Source organism: Oryza brachyantha, chromosome 4 (genome assembly GCF_000231095.2).
Source record: "Oryza brachyantha chromosome 4, ObraRS2, whole genome shotgun sequence".
Classification (NCBI taxonomy): domain Eukaryota; kingdom Viridiplantae; phylum Streptophyta; class Magnoliopsida; order Poales; family Poaceae; genus Oryza; species Oryza brachyantha.
In genome coordinates, this window is record NC_023166.2 from 4,779,847 (window position 1) to 4,795,868 (window position 16,022).

Sequence of the window (16,022 nt, forward strand, 5' to 3'; positions counted from 1 at the left end):
TGATAAATTATTTCTCGTTTGCAAATATGCAGTTTGGTTTTTTTACTTCAGAAAACGAAAAGATGAACCCCTTGGTTTTAATTGATCTGCACACCAAAGACATGCTTCTATATACAAGGTGTACACTCTGAAGTAGGGGTGGACAGAAAACTCGTGGCTCGTTAACTCGCTCGACTCGTGACAAACTCGGCTCGGCTCGATTCGGCTCGTTTTATTTTTCTAACGAGCCGAGTGACATTTTAGCTCGTTAGAGATAACGAGCCAGCTCGAGCTGGCTCGTGAGCTGCTCGCGAGCCTAACGAGCTAGACTAAAGACATAAAATTCATCGGCGTTTATTGATTTCACCCTGGAATGGATGTGTTCAGTACTTCATAGGTTCATCATGTGATTTGTTGGTTCAAACTTTAATATTTAAATACAATTTCATATGATTTGCATGTTTGAAATAAAAATTTGCTCGTATAACCTATTGAAAAATTATTTAGATCAACTTTTTATGCATGGCTCACGAGCCTAATGAGCCAGCTCGAGCTTTATAACAAGCCGAGCTGAACTGGGTTTTTAACTCGTTACAATAACGAGCCGAGCCAGCTTGTTATCTTAATGAGCTGGACCGAGCCGAGCCAAGCCGAGCTGGCTCGTTATCCAGCCCTACTTTGAAGCCTCACTTGGTAACACTAGTCAGGAACATTGCTATACCTTCATCATTAAGTTGCTGTAACTGCCTGTGGAATCATTACTATTGGCCTAAAAGCTTCTGACCTACTGATCATGATCATGTATTACATTCTTTCCTTTTTCCTAGTTTACAACTACTGACCTATTCTTCTTCTAGTATACACAATAGAAGAAATTAAGGAATGTCTAGTGAAATATGTACAAACGGACCTAAATAGTTGCTGAGTTAGCTTTGTACAGTGCCACAAGCTAGAAAGCATGGATGGATTCAGTACCTATAGACAATAAAAAAAAATATTTTATAGGTTTCGATGATACCGACTACTGTAATTCGTCAGTAAGAACAAAACCGTGCAATAGACATAATGATATATATATATATATATATATATGTTACCTTGTCTCTGAAGCACATGGAGCCATGCATTTTCTTCAGCCTTGATGGTCTGAATGCCCAATGGAGGTGGCATTTCTCGAGAAGAAACTAACGACTGGATAAAATTTGGCAGCGATGTTATCTGAAGGGTGACCTTGGTGATCTATCTACTAGTCCATCTTTAGATTTTACAGGAGTCCGGTCCTGGTTTGCCTCCTTCTCGGCCTCCTTCTGTGCTTTCTTCTTTTCAGTCTCAATCTGCTTGATGTTCTCCTCGTGTGCTTTCCGAAATAACCCCACAAAGTTCAGAAGAGTGGAGGTGACTGTATTTTTATTGAATTCCCAATATAAGCAATAGGAAAGAAGAATACTGTTACTAGCTAATATTTCCATTATTTCGTGGATGAGAGAATGTACGAACATTGGTACTCTGGATGAGAGAATGTACGAACATGAGTTTTTTATTTACAAAATGCAAAATAAAAATAGTTTTATCATAGATGAAGCTGAAAGCAAATTATAATCAATCACTTAAAGAGAACTCTGGACGATTCATAGATCTGCTTGCCATCAGGGATTCAGGGTTCAGGCAGGAACTAGCTGTAATTGAAATGGTCAACACGATCTGAAGCCTTAGGCGCTTAGTCCATGTGTCCCCCACCCAACCCAAATAAGTTATATGACCGTGCTATGGAGGTGGCCACCACAAGAGCATGAAATTAGGAGACAAAAACGTTGATTTGTTTCCAGGCTAATGAATAGAGATACGATTATACAAATCGTGTCCTTACGTAGATGGGATGCAGAAACCTACATCTGAAACAGTAACCACTTGAGTACTGTGCGCGTGCAGTATGCCATCCGTTTAAGAAATGGGTTGCTGCTTCTGTATGGAGCCTAATGTGCAGCAGATGGCACCAGCTGCCCAGGTGCATTTTCTAAACCTTAGCTTTGTTCGGTGCTTTAAACCTTCCCTCTGTTCTAGCTTCTTGCACAATATATATGTTCTTATTAATTTACAGGATCCCAAACACAGCAAGGTGGTTGCCTGGTTCAGAAAAATAGAACGAAAGAGAACCAACATTGTAAATCCTGCTTACTACAATTCCTAAAGTTCTACTCCTTGTCAGACGTTTTATTCTTCAGTACTGACATTGAGCTAGTGAATATCACATGCTTTGGAAAAATGCTACTCTCGACTAGTGCTCACAAAACTTAAAATGGACCGGTTCTACCATGACTTGACGGAGGATTGGGAATCAACCGGGATCCCCATGGATCATTCCAAATCGACCATAGCTCAGAGTAAACTGGACAAAATTGTCATCAGCTCAGAAAGCGAGCTAGGATTTACTTATTATGGGTTGCTGCTTCAGCCAGTTTAACCAGTCAGTCCTTAGTATTTTACATTGCCCTGGTCTAAATTCAAGATTGATTTATTTAAGTATTTGTGCAGCTCCACGTGTGTGTCAACTTGCGCATGAACCCCAGACGTAAAAAAAAACAATCAATGCAAAACACTAAAATCTTTAATTAGTATTTCTCCTAAAATTTTATTTACGTGGTTTAGGTACTTGAAAAAAAAATTCCTGCCTCCACCCCTGGAAATATGGGCTATTGTTTCCAAGGGAGGAAGAACAACTGATATATGGGTTGTGGGTCTGACTTCGGAGTATTTAACTGTCAGTAGAATTTAATTAATGATATATTTTTATCTGATGACTATGATAAAATTATCTACCAAAAATTAGATCTAGTAAAAATTTTAGGGGGTAATATAGTCATTTTTTGTGATCCTAAATACCACAAGAAACAACAGAATGATATATGAGGAAAAATAGGTTGAGGGATCGTGGATGTTGAGCGAATAGGAAGCGAAAGAGGAGGAGAAGGGCTGGACAATGAACGAGGCAGATTGGACGAAGACAATGTAACAAGCAACCAAATAATTAACAAATAAAAATTAAATAATTAATAAAGTATAAAAATACCCTTTTTAATTAACGAACAAGATTAGTTATACTGGTAGTATAATACTACCAGTAAAATGCCCATGGGTTAAATCTTGGTGAATGGGAGAAGGCAGACCATTTTAAGTAATATTCCGAACACACTGCGCTAATGATCGCAAGTCCACAACATATATCTGCGCTAGAACTTTACATGCGTAACCAGGAAGGGAGAAACAAAGGTGTATACGCTTTCAGCATTTCCGCACCCTAGCAATGCAAGTTCAGTTTGATGAAAGAGATTGAATATTACCTTGTTCAAAAGGACATTTTGCAGGATCCTCTCCAAAATAATATGCCAGTGCATCTGCACTTTTACCCTGTCAATACTCAGTATGTTAAAAGGGGTTAATCTAAATTGCACACTTTTGAAAGCTAGTTGGATCACGATGGCTTACTACTTCAGCATATAGTGCTGACAAGGACCTTACATCAGCTCCAGAAGCATCAATGAACTCCTTCAAAGTCTAGATTGCATATCATCAATAAATATATTTGTTTATTATGTTTCCATACTTAAAGAAACAATACAGGATTTGCTTGATAGTAGCTGTCTAAACACCTGAGAGAAGCATAACGAAACAACGCTTATTCAAAAGGCTTTGAAATTAAATTATACCTTGCGGAAAACCTCAGAAACAGGACCATCACTTTCTGAAGCAGCAAGTTCTTGTTCAACTTTCTGCAGCCCTTTTACAACTGCCTGCTGCTCCTCAGCCAATGCTTTCAGTTGCAACTGTTCAAAGTAACTCGAGAATGTTTAATAAAATTTAGCAGTGCAACATTCTTTGCGCTAGTCTCACAAACACACCTTTGAAGCAGCTTCCAGGTTGACAAAATCCTCATGAAAATCCAGCAAATGTGGTGATTTGTCCGCAAGGCCCTGATAAAACACTTAAACCAGTCTCTGAGTCAAAAAGAATTAAAGTTTATACTATAGAAGCAAACCTAGCATTTTATCAGCAGAGAAAAAAAAGAGCAGTACGATGACAAGTTAAAGATGACCAACAGAATAGTTGCTCTGATGAATTTCATATTTTAATAGCCTTTTTTTTGGGGGGGGGGGGGTATGTGTGTTGTGGTTCCTACATACCACCACGGCACCACCTATCTTATCAATTTGGCTTAGCGCTTAAAAAATCCTTTTTAAGGTCCACTAAAAATTATTGGTAAGCCAAATTGACAGAAATGACGAGAGAGAGGAGGACAATTTTTCTGTCTTTGATATCTTATATTGCACCGAGGTCTTTCAATCACTACCATTCTACTTCTACCCCAGCGGCCATTACTCTAATGCAAGAGCATAAATTTTGGATAGAACTGGACCATGGCCAGTGATTTACTGCTGCAATAATGGCCAAAAATAACCTTCCAACCTTATACATAATTAGGTGAACAAGCATGGACCCATCTTTATCCTACCCAACAACATTGATTTATACAATTATTGAAAATGTACTTTGCAGCGTATACAAACCACATATAGAAGGTTATCACCATTTATTGCCACGGCATAATTAGAATGACGTGACCTTTTGTTTGAGGTAAAAAAAATAGAGAATTGAGCTAATGCATGCATATGTGAATAGATTTATCAATTTGATATTTATGACTTGACCTCTTATTTATGATGAGCATTATCTTTCATGTTCCTGCTAGACTTTTTGTTTGAACAAGTAGAGTAAGATAGGTATCTCCATACCTTACAAAGAAAGTGCATTAGGGTCATTCTACTGTTATTTGCACGGGTGTCTGTAAGTTTTAAAAGGCTGTCCAAGCGAAAACCAAGAGCCTGGCCTGCAACAAGATAGGGAAAGTAAATAAAGTGAACTATTTCATCTTCAGCAAGGAATACGAGGAGTAGAAAGATAAAACTATTGTGGCTTTAGTGACCCACAGATCATGAACATAGAGTAAACTGAAATTAAAACAATTTCAATCTTTGCCCTGAATTTTGTTGCACCTAGAGAAGTAACTTATTATGTTGATAGTGTAAAGGATAAATGTTACTCTACAGTAAGGTGATCAACGGATATTTTTCCATACTAAGAGGGAGCTTAGGAACTATCCAAGGAGCCTCAATGGCAAAAATGAGTTTAAGCTAATAGGCTATAGCGTCAACAGGCTAGAGTCCATTACCTCTTGGTGTGCCTTGATTTAATTTATTTCCAAGGAACAGAATTTTCTCCATGATCACCTTTAACTTCTCAGAGCCTCTGAGCTGATTGCCATATTGAAAATGAGCTATCACGTGATAAACATGAATACGAGATGCAAAATAAAATTCAATGACTTCAAGCATTTACCTCCTCACAAGCGGATGACACAGCCAGCAAATTTTTTCTGACATCCCTAATCTAAGAGGGAAATGGAAAAGTGGATAGTGAAAAATCCATGCCTATATTAAAGAAAGGAGGATATCAAAATTTCAACAGTATATGACCTGTGATTGAAATTGAATCTTGAAAGCAAATATCCTAAACTTAGATTCAACCCTCGGCACCTTCATAAGCTCTAGAAAAAACTGCAGAGGGAAGAGACGAATAGTAAGGTATATTGAAGTACAAACCATAATTTGTCATTTATAACCTGATTCAAATTGAGTGGAATTATAAATATCAATATCTAACAACAGAGAAGAATCAGTAACCATGTGAAATTCCACTTTCCTGCTCACACTTTCCAAGAGTTTCCTTGTCTCCACTGTAGTTCTGATAGGAAAAAACGTGTAACATAATTACTTTACATTTGCAAGATAGTCAGAGAATAAAAAAAATTAAAGATTACATAAGGTGTGAAACAAAGAAATATGCGGCAATTTTGGAGCAACCTTTAGAAGTTCCATCTCCTCTTTTGTTGGGCAAAATTTTATGAGATTTTCCAATTGATCAGCGTCTAGAACAGAATCGTCCAAAGCTAGAGCCGCACTCTGTTACAAGTAGAGAAAGTAGATATAGATGTACAGTAACATGATTGACATATTAAAAAAAGAATGTTTTTTGAATTGATGATACAGTTGAAGCCTTACTGGTTGCAAGTCATTTAAACAATGGGAGTGGCTTTTGAGAAAATTTCCCCTAAAAACCATAATGATTCTTAATATTGAAGTAGCTTTAGTTATGAAGTGAGTTTCATCAAACTGAGGTGATTCTTGGCTTAAAATGCAAATGGTTTCAGCATATACCATTTAGCTCATGGAAAATTGACTAAATATGGTTGAAACATAAGTAGATCAACCCAATTTACAATTGCTGAACCATTTGCAAAACACATTTCCAATCTGAACTTGAAAGGCTGGAAGGCTTACAGATTAACTTGAAAATATGCAACATAAATCAGTTCAACTATAGCAGACACTTGTTTACTATCAACGAGAAACTAAAGCAATTTAGGAACTTTCCTTTTGTCGTTTTTATAGTGCAGTGCTTACCATCATATCAGGGAGTGGCATTTTGATTTTAGTTAACATGATCTCTGTATTATTGGCTCGTCTTATATCAATCTGTGGATTTCAAAGACACCAAGATAACTCTTAGAAAACAAAATTGATAACAAAAATGAATGGTAGGTTTATTTTTCAGAGAGAAGCTAAAGAACACTCTGAATGGTAGGTTTTATTTTCTATCACATTGATGAGTTAGAACAAGTTACCAAATGAACTTTATCAGGTTTTGATCCGAGAGATTTCCCAGCTCCATCTGATTTGGAGCCACCTTTTGTCTTTGGAGCAACAGCAAAAAGAGACTCTAGTTCTTTCACATCAAATTCTGAATGGCTACATAGATGATAATACAACTTCGTAGCATTATCAAAATTATAATATGAGAAATAAATTGAGACAACAGCGAATTAAATAACAACACTTTTAAGTTGTGAAAAAGATAGAGAAGTTATATTTTCTAGCAATAAAAAACTGAAAAAAAAACAGAGGGTACCTATTAGTATCTGCTTGCTTTTGTATTTCTGCCCACAAACTCCCTTGCATTGCTCTTGTTACTTTGACCCAATGCAGTGGTTTTAGAGTTGACTTTCTTGCTGTGGCAGCTGAGTTTGGGCCCAAGGAACGGGCAAGTCCATGTCCTACTACACCTCTCCCGCCAGGTGGGGCAGGCATACCTCTTCCACCAGGAGGTGGAGGAGGACCACCAGGCACGCTAGGAGGCATTGGAGGAGTAGGTGCACCAGGAGGCATTGGAGGAACAGGTGCACCTACTCCACCATGCCCTCTAGGAGGTGGAGGAGGCGGTGCTACCCCTCCCTGACCACTAGGAGGAACGCCACCTCGAAATCCAGCTGGAGGTGGTGGAGCTGGAGGTCCTCCTAGCCCTCCAACTGGAGGTGGAGGAGGAACTCCTCCGATTCCTTTAGGTGGATGAGGAGGTGGTGGAGCATCTGCACTAGCTCTAGGATTAGGTAGTAGTGGTAGAGGAGCCTCTGCATATGTTCCCGAAGCCAGTGGCAGTGTTGTGCCATCTTGAAATCCTACTATTAAAGTAGTTTCCTTCGAAAGAGGAGGTAGCGGGGGTGGCGGTGGAGGTCCTCTATTTTCTTCATGAAAGTAATGTGATAGGGCATTCGGAAGACATTTTGAAGGATTACATGGATCTTCAGAGAGAGATCGTGGTGGAGGTTGAGCACTAGCTTTAATACATTCAGTAGAAGATAGAGGTAAAATTCCATGGTTACCTTCAGGCGGTGGTATCAGAATTCTAGCCTCTCTTTTTGCATGATCTTCCAAAATAAAACAAGGCGGAGTTGTTAAATCACTGTTAAAAGGAGACACATGTGAATGATATCCTCCAATAGGAGGAGGTGGTGGGGGTACAAGTACTACATCATGTTCTCTACAATGAAGTGGTCGCGGTCGAGGAGGACTATGAGGAGGTATAGGTGAAGATGGAACCGCCAAACATTTTTTGAGGAAATGCGGAGGAGGAGGAGGAGGAGGAGGAGGAGGAGGAGGAGACATATATTTTGAATGCTCTTCTAGGGAAAATGCAAATTGAGATACAGATAAAGATGCTTTAAGTTGATTTGGTGGTGGTGGAGGATGAGGAGGTGAGTTTTTTGTATGCGATGATAGTTGAGATAAAACTGGAGGTGATGTTGGGGACAAAGGCAAAGCCAATGTAAAAGACGGTGCTAGTGGGAGCGAGGGAAAGGGAGGAGGTTGAGGGATAAGTGATGGAAGCAAGCACATGTCACAACTTAGAGGGAATTTCACTGGTAAAATTTCTCTATACCTACTACAATGAGGAGGTGTAGGTGGTGGAATTGGGATGTCTCTATTTTCTTTACTATGAATTGTGGAGGGTAAGGCTCCATTGATAATTTTGCATTGCAAGAACTCCTTGCATGCTTTTGAAGTAATGGATAATGTTGCATCATCTAAAAATGCTTCCTCAGGTACTTGATCTACATCATTTGAACGAGAAGATTCATTTATTATAGCAAGACATGGTACATGTGTAACCATAGATATGGAAGGTGAGGAAAGTGTAGATTTGTCTTCAAACATACTTTGATCATTGTATTCTAAACATTGTGAAGAAGATAACTTAACAACATTAGGTGGTGGAGTTAATGCTACCTCACATTCTTCATGTTTTGTAAGAGCGGGGCATTTTTGTTTTGGTGATATTGCAAATTCAGTGTATGGAAAATTTGAAAACTCTGAACATACTATTGGTACCGATTCACTATACTTGGTTAGAATTGATGTCTTTAGTTGGGAATGTGATTCCGGTGGAGGCAGGGATAGTGGTGGTGGTGTATCATGTTGAAGTATTTTTGAAGATAAAGAATGTGGTACCATCATTGATTGTTTTGTATATTCACTATTAGTTGGAGAAACTGTAGTTGTTAATAGTATACTTGCTCTACATGCTACTTTGCTATCTGTAGAGTCTACTCTTGACAAATCTATTGAATCTATACTACTTTTGCATGCTGAAGTTAGAGACATATCACATGAATTGAGAGTAGTTTGTCTACAAGGACTAGAGGAGGAAGGACCTCCTTCAACCCTTCCTTGTTGATGTCTGGAGATTAGGGGCCTTGAATTATTTGGAGTGTGAGGAATATGTGGTGGAAGTGGTGGTGGTGGTGGGAGTGAAGGGTGATGGGCACACATGTTGGAAGGAGGTAAAGGGAGAAAAGACAAATTGCATGGATGTATATAATTTTCTTGTATCTTTGATGGATGAGGCTGGCATGTTGGTTCAAGCGGGGGAGGATGAAAGTTAAAATGCTGTTGATGTTTTTCATGAAACGTTGGGGAAGGAGGGGAGATATCTAGATATTCGTCAAATGAAAATTGAGGTAGGGATGAAACAGTTCTAAGTGGTCGTAGAGGGGGGTGTACTAGCGAGAACACTTTTGATGTTCCCAGTCGTGCAGATGGTGGGTGTACCAGAGGGACACTAGATGAAGAAGAATTATCTCTTCTGCTTGTACTAGGAATCCGGGATTCATTAGATTTTGTTTGCAATGCACATAGAAATGACAAATCTGTAGATGCTGAACGAAGCAGATTTCTCCTCGGTGATAATGGAGAAAAAAGACTAGATGTTGTGAGAGGAAGAAATTTTTTTCTCTTTGGCACCAATTGAGATGATTCAACTGCAATTGTACTTTGTTTGTCAGAGGCTAGAACCCCGTTAGGTTGAAAACCAGATCCTTCATGTTGCATGTTCAGAGAAGACACATAAGAGGACTGACCATTTGAATTTGATATTGAAGCCCTTGTTTCCTCCATTTGTTCTTCAACATAATTACTACCAGGAAGGTTAAGTAGCATAATCTTTTGTTCTAGACAATTTAACTCTTGATAATTGCCCATTATTTGCAGATCTGGTTTCCCTGACAATAGAAGGTTCATCCTAGTGTTGTCTTGCGTGGAATCCAAAACTACACCAATTGTGGAACTGTCACTAGTTTTTTCTTTCTCTTTGTCCTCTTGTTGTTTGATTGTTATGCTATTGTCACAAACAATGCATTCTTCGACCAGATTGTCCCCCTCATCTTGCTTTGGAGCAATAGGGAATTCTTCCTGATTGTTAGCCTCTGCGAGTGCAACAGTTTCGGAATTTTGGACAACATTACTTAACTCGATTACCATTGTATCTAGATCCATTACTGGTTTTGATGTTGTGACCTCAGATATTATAACCTCTTTGATCATCTGTATATCCTTTGGGCTATTACTTTCTGATATAATTACTTCCTTGACCAACACATTTTCTATACCCAAGTCTTCATGGATGGAATTGTTGTTTCCTAAGATGCAATCATCCTCTTTACCTCTATAATTTGAAGAATATGGGTTTCTAGTATATCTGTCCCCTTGTGTTGAACTATCTAAACATGAGATCATTACTCCAGTTTTGTTCTCATGTGTAAAATGTTCTTTAGTAGATGTACATGTAGTATTATTATGTGGTATTTCTAGTGACAAAATCATGTCATTAAATTTATTTTCTTGTGAGGTATGGAGACCAATCTCTAGATCAAAAAGGGAAATTGGTGTAGTTTTCATTTGTCGAACACTTGGACTACACTCTGTAGAAGTTGTAGAAATAACGTCGATGTCTCTCTGCCCTTCCTGTGAGTCAGGATTACTAAAAATTTCTTCTGCTTCAAAGAATTCATCGGTAGAGCCAACTTCGATCTCATTGTCATAGTCAGAGACAACTTCAGTGGACACATCAGACTCACCATCTAATTCTGAAAAGAGTACCTGGTTCAGCATTGCACTTACAATTACATTCGGTTAGCTAGAAAATAATTTTACCTGGGGACACAAGAGAAATTATAGCCTACCTCAGCTTTGAAATTTTTGGTGAACCATTGTTCTGCATCCCAAGAGATATCAATGTCCTCAAAATTCAACAATAGAATGTGAGACCGGATAAAACATGTATTGAACATCACCCGAAACATCAATCTTTCATCTTCAAGGCTATCATCTACATGCAAGCATTCAAGGACAACATCTCCTTGCACACAAGATCCAACATTTAACTTCACTGGTACATTGTCAGCCTGCAGCAATAGTTAAAAAGTAACTGAAACAAGCACAAGAATGAGGAAATGTAATATGGGATTAGTGAAACCTGTTTATAGTGGTTAGCTTGTGTCCTAGCATGTGATGGCGGCGTAATAACCTTGTAATTTTTATCAACCATCAAAAAATCCTGCCCATATACCCGAACAATTGGCCGACAACCACCTACTCCATCAAAATTAGGTACTTCACTGAGAATTACACAATCCAAAGAAAAAGGAATCCGTTGTGTATGCCATTCTAGCTTTGAATCCATTCTACATATGTATCGTAGATATCGAAGATGGGAAGGTTGAGGGTTTAATGTTGTTAACATTTGAAGAAGTTCCTTAGGTGCTTGCTTGTAAACCATGACTAGAGTTCTTTCCTCCCCATTATACTGCTTCCTATATAGAAGAAGACCTGCAAGCATAAATGCTAAAACTGGCCATCCACCTTTCTCACAATGCATGAGAAGAAGGTTTTGTTGCCCTTCAAGCATAAGCCACCTCTCGCTCACCCTTAAGAAGTGGAGAACCATGTCCAATGGAAGCAATGGGCATCCCAAATACTGACAAGGGTAGTCTTTAACTGTGATACCGTAAAGGGATAACATGCCTGAAACCAGACTTTTTCCTTCATCTTTGAAATTGAATACCATCAATGAAGAATCTACAAACTGCTCACGAAGCTGCAAAACAATGTTGCCTAGATAATTCTTGTATTCAAATGGTTCCATGGTTTTTGTAGAGAAGCAACAGTCGAATACTGCAAGCATTAAAGATGCCAATCATTTTTTCTTCATGCCAAACTAGCAAGCTATCTGTTAAGCTATCACATATGGAACTAGCTATATTATCTACCCAATATATTTTGAGAAAATATTATTCACCCTTCATACATTGTTTTACAACACATTAAAAACCTCTATCAAATTGTATCATAAGGAAAAGTATCATATTTGTATGAAGTGTCCCCCAACAAAATTGTAGAAGGAAACTCCATTTCTAACAATTCCATGGACCATAATCCTCACTTGTTCCCATAACATTTCAAAAGTGGACAACATTATAGGAACAAGATGGGGAGGAGGAAACACGGGTTACCATAGACACGATCGGCAATCTCAAGGAGTCGATCTGGCGGCTTTCGGTAGAACAACCTTCGCAACAACGCCATTCCTTTTTAGCTATCACCACTGTTGTCTCTGGTGGCTTAGCCTATGATCGATGCCTCACCTTATTTCATTAGTGCGCAGCGCCACCACCACCACCGCCAACCTGCACCCATTCCTAGAAACTCCCTCACGACAAGCGATCATACCTCACCCCAATGTGTCATCAGAGTTTAGCCGGTTAGGGTTTCGCCTCCGCCTCTGGCACAATTTTTTGTTCGATTATTATTATTATTTTTACGATAATGCTTTCGGGTGGACGCCCAACGCTATCCAAAAAATCGGACCCCCTGCTCCCATGCAAAACCAACACCACCCATCTACATATTTGCATGCAAGTGCATTTGGATGCCTCCCATGCACCACCACTGCATGTCTGCATGCAAACATGCATGCATTAGCAAGCACAAGGCTACACATGAGTGTTAAATAATTTTTGTTTCTTAATTATTCATTTAATCTTCCATCCAATTACACCATTGTATTGATTGTTGTTTACTATTTAAAAGGAGTCAAATGATTATATTTGATGAATGCAAATGTTTCAACTGGGATTTTACTGTGTTTGATATTATTATGTTTCAATGTTGCTCTCCACTTCTCTAGATGTTTTATCCATTTATTTCTATTGTTTGTTCACTAAACTTTTTGTTAATCTATGAATGAGTTTATGTTTCGTTGATGATCAACCAAAAAAGTTTGATCCTCTCTATTTTGGGCCCATATGTGTTGCTTGATTCCTTCCTAATCATGTCCAATTTTTGTTCATTAAATAGCATCATGTTTTTTTAAGTATTTGAAGTTGCTGGAAAGGAAAGTAAGGCCTTGAGGGAGAAAGAGCAGAGCTTCACATTTTTTCTAGGTTTTGATTTATTTTAGAAATGTGATAGAAAAATTGACCCGTTGAATATAGCCTATTCCAAATTCACCCTAGAACTGTGCAAATTTAACAATCAAATGTCCTAAGTTGAGCTTGGCTACAAGATAAGCTAACACAATAGAGGAACGATGATTTGCCTAAAGGATCTAGCTATGATGAGCTAGACTGCCTAATGGATCTAGCTATGGTGAGCTAGACTCACAACGCAAATCTGCAGCTGCTTGTTGATCTAGCCATGTTAGAAGCTAGACCCAAAAGACATGCACCAGATTAATTGAAAATAGACATGGAAGGACTAAATTCAAATGATAGGTGGAGAACATGGCAAAAACTTTAGCAAATAGATCAGGTAGATGATCTCGTGATATGGTAATAACTATATCCAGAAACCAACCTCTAAATCGGTTGAACATAACTATTAGCAAAGTTAGATCCAAAGAAATGAGGACAAAGAAAATCAGCCAAAACACTGGTCCAATAGGGACATCAACGACATGGGGGTTTGCACTAAGCCATAATGGTGGTTGACTCCCTACTCATTACAAAGCATAGGATCTAAAGGAACATGATTTAGAGAGAAAACTCACACCACACAAATGTAGGAGGAGAGCAATGCGTTACTGAGTTTACAAAAATATCAATATATGCACAACATATACAATAACAAAGGAATGATTAGAGGAATACAAATCTCCAATTCAACCTCGGCATGATCCCACATGCAACACTTGAGCATAGAAACTCACCTAATCTTCGAACAACTCATCGAATGATGCACAAGGGTGTATAGAGGAAATAAAGCTAAACACTCACTTTTGCAAAATGACAGTTAAAAACAATTACTATAACAAAAGCAAAACTAACAATATTTGAACATTTATTAAATGAACTAACTACTCGTCAGTGCTAAACCACACCGCACTAGACCCAATGCTAATATTGTGCTAAAACACAATACTAGTGCCCCACTAATGCCATGCTAAACAACATAGTACTAGCTCAACTATCTTAGCAAGTTTTACCATATTGATTTAATTTGAATGTAATCACAATGAATCTTGATCAATCGCCCAATAACCATGGGAGCAGCTGTTTAAACAGTTTTACTCTGATAATAGGTGTACAACTTTGCCTATAAGACACAACCCCACATAAGTATCCACCGCAACATCCCGCGAAGAGGTTGTGACTGGACCCTTCATATAACCCACTCCTGACCATACACATCACACTAAGGCTGCATCTCCCACACCCTCACTCAGGTTGGGCAGACTCTCCCCTTGTGCCACACCCTCACCTCAGTTGATCAATCCATCTCCGGACCGACCCAACTCCTTGACTTCCACCTTCGCTATATGTCAGTTGAGCCATTGCCCATGTTAGCTTGCGATAGGGATGGCTATGTCTCACGAGGGTTTCCTATTGTTGACGTCAAAAGTTGATGTGATGATGTGTCACATACGTAGGCCTGGAAGTCCTTCTAAGATCGCTTCAGTGTAGGACTTAAATTCTTAGAGAATGTGAGCGTGCCAGTCAATTTGATCCTATAACTGGCAAGATACGATAAACATGAATAAATTGTTAAACCCAAAGATTCTATCAGCTAGACAACCGATATCGCTTCAGAACTCTAGCCTATGGACCATGTCATTTGGCTTTATAGGAATTTCATGGTATATAAGCTTAAAATATCTTATCGACTATATTATTAGTATGATACAACCAAACAAATCAATCGACTAGCCTGTCTTGAAAGATCGGACTTAACCGAGGTAGTTTCAAGATTAACCAGCCGATCGATCGGATTTAGTAATTATCGCACATGCAGTCAGCAGCTGATAGGGTTCGACATAGATTAAATATGGTAAAACTGCACTACTATATTAATTATCGACATGTAACAATGTTAACTAACCATATTCACACTCATGTTAAGCCTAGAAGATCGGACTAAACAAAGACAGTTCAGGTCTAAGCATGATCAAGCATGAAATTAATGTAAAATTGCATAACACTAATAGTTAACTACTAAGCCAGCGTAATCTATCAACTTATTTGCTAAACTTGGTAGATCAGACAAGCTTTTGGAACCAGATCGCACCAAATTGACATAGATTGGACCAAACCAAGACAATATGCAATCTAGTACGATATAATTATAAACAACATGATGATCAGAGTTTAACAAGCAAACCAACATATTACTTGAGATAATGCTGGCTAGAACTCCAGCAAAAGGAGCATGCAAGTACTCGATCTAATCTATAAACATAGATTCAACAAACAAGATTAATTAGACTAAACCGAGACAGAACCACGCGAACTAAACCCATATCGACAAACTTGACAAAGTACTAGCGTAAACCTTGATCGAGGATGAACTATTACTTCAGCTAATAAATAGATCGAAACAATAGCAAACATTAGATAAACCATCGAATAAACTAGGTAGAAGATCGAACTAAATCAAGACAGTTCTATCGAGCCGATCCGATGGATTGACAATCACAAACTCACATTATGAGGCTTACCTCGTGCTGAGAGCTCGTTCTTTTCGAGAATTTGGAGACACGTTGAAAGTTGTATTGATCAGATGATTGTTGATGATTTTACAGGCTATGGGGTGCGATATTTATACCTAACTTATTACACACAGTCACAAACTCACATTATGAGGCTTACCTCGTGCCGAGAGCTCATTCTTGTTGAGAATTTGGTGACACGCCGAAAGTTGTATTGATCAGATGATTGTTGATGATTTTACAGGCTATGGGGTGCGATACTTATACCTAACTTATTACACAGAGTCGCTATTTAAAGTGTATTTACACCGAACTAGACTCAGATACATATTCGTATC

The 16,022-nt window shown here is 38.5% G+C and overlaps 2 protein-coding genes across 3 annotated transcripts; both read right to left on the bottom strand.

The window, feature by feature from the left end:
• Window positions 1-668: 668 nt before the first annotated feature.
• LOC102720515 (formin-like protein 12) lies at window positions 669-7,256 on the bottom strand. The gene is made up of 15 exons (XM_040523035.1): window positions 7,000-7,256; window positions 6,716-6,839; window positions 6,495-6,566; window positions 5,895-5,993; window positions 5,715-5,775; window positions 5,508-5,559; window positions 5,371-5,416; window positions 5,204-5,285; window positions 4,767-4,861; window positions 3,876-3,947; window positions 3,684-3,800; window positions 3,463-3,531; window positions 3,318-3,384; window positions 1,077-1,378; window positions 669-954 (listed from the first exon to the last, which is right to left on the bottom strand). Exons 1-14 carry the CDS (start codon window positions 7,254-7,256, stop codon window positions 1,194-1,196), a joined length of 1,398 nt encoding a protein of 465 aa, XP_040378969.1. The 3' UTR covers window positions 669-954; window positions 1,077-1,193.
• Window positions 7,257-10,701: 3,445 nt separating this feature from the next.
• Window positions 10,702-12,490, bottom strand: LOC121054234 (formin-like protein 12). Of its 2 annotated transcripts, XM_040523387.1 has the most exons (4): window positions 12,215-12,490; window positions 11,179-11,876; window positions 10,886-11,107; window positions 10,702-10,789 (listed from the first exon to the last, which is right to left on the bottom strand). In XM_040523387.1, exons 1-4 carry the CDS (start codon window positions 12,285-12,287, stop codon window positions 10,784-10,786), a joined length of 999 nt encoding a protein of 332 aa, XP_040379321.1. In that variant the 5' UTR covers window positions 12,288-12,490; the 3' UTR covers window positions 10,702-10,783. The 2 variants fall into 2 exon arrangements, with proteins under 2 accessions (XP_040379321.1, XP_040379320.1); XM_040523386.1 differs by lacking the exon at window positions 10,702-10,789 and having other exon boundaries at window positions 10,813-11,107.
• Between the last annotated feature and the right edge of the window lie 3,532 nt (window positions 12,491-16,022).

Bases quoted from the DNA above. Each gene is read 5' to 3' on its own strand.
- LOC102720515 (XM_040523035.1), bottom strand. From the start codon at position 7,256: ATGCCTCCTGGTGCACCTACTCCTCCAATGCCTCCTAGCGTGCCTGGT. The intron at 6,567-6,715 runs GTAACTTGTTCT...TGAAATCCACAG, and splicing joins AACCTGATAAAGTTCATTTG to ATTGATATAAGACGAGCCAA. The intron at 5,776-5,894 runs GTTGCTCCAAAA...TTTTCCTATCAG, and splicing joins AGGAGATGGAACTTCTAAAG to AACTACAGTGGAGACAAGGA.
- LOC121054234 (XM_040523386.1), bottom strand. From the start codon at position 12,287: ATGGCGTTGTTGCGAAGGTTGTTCTACCGAAAGCCGCCAGATCGACTC. The intron at 11,877-12,214 runs GTAACCCGTGTT...TAATGCTTGCAG, and splicing joins GATTGCCGATCGTGTCTATG to TATTCGACTGTTGCTTCTCT. The intron at 11,108-11,178 runs GTTTCACTAATC...CTATTGCTGCAG, and splicing joins AAGCTAACCACTATAAACAG to GCTGACAATGTACCAGTGAA.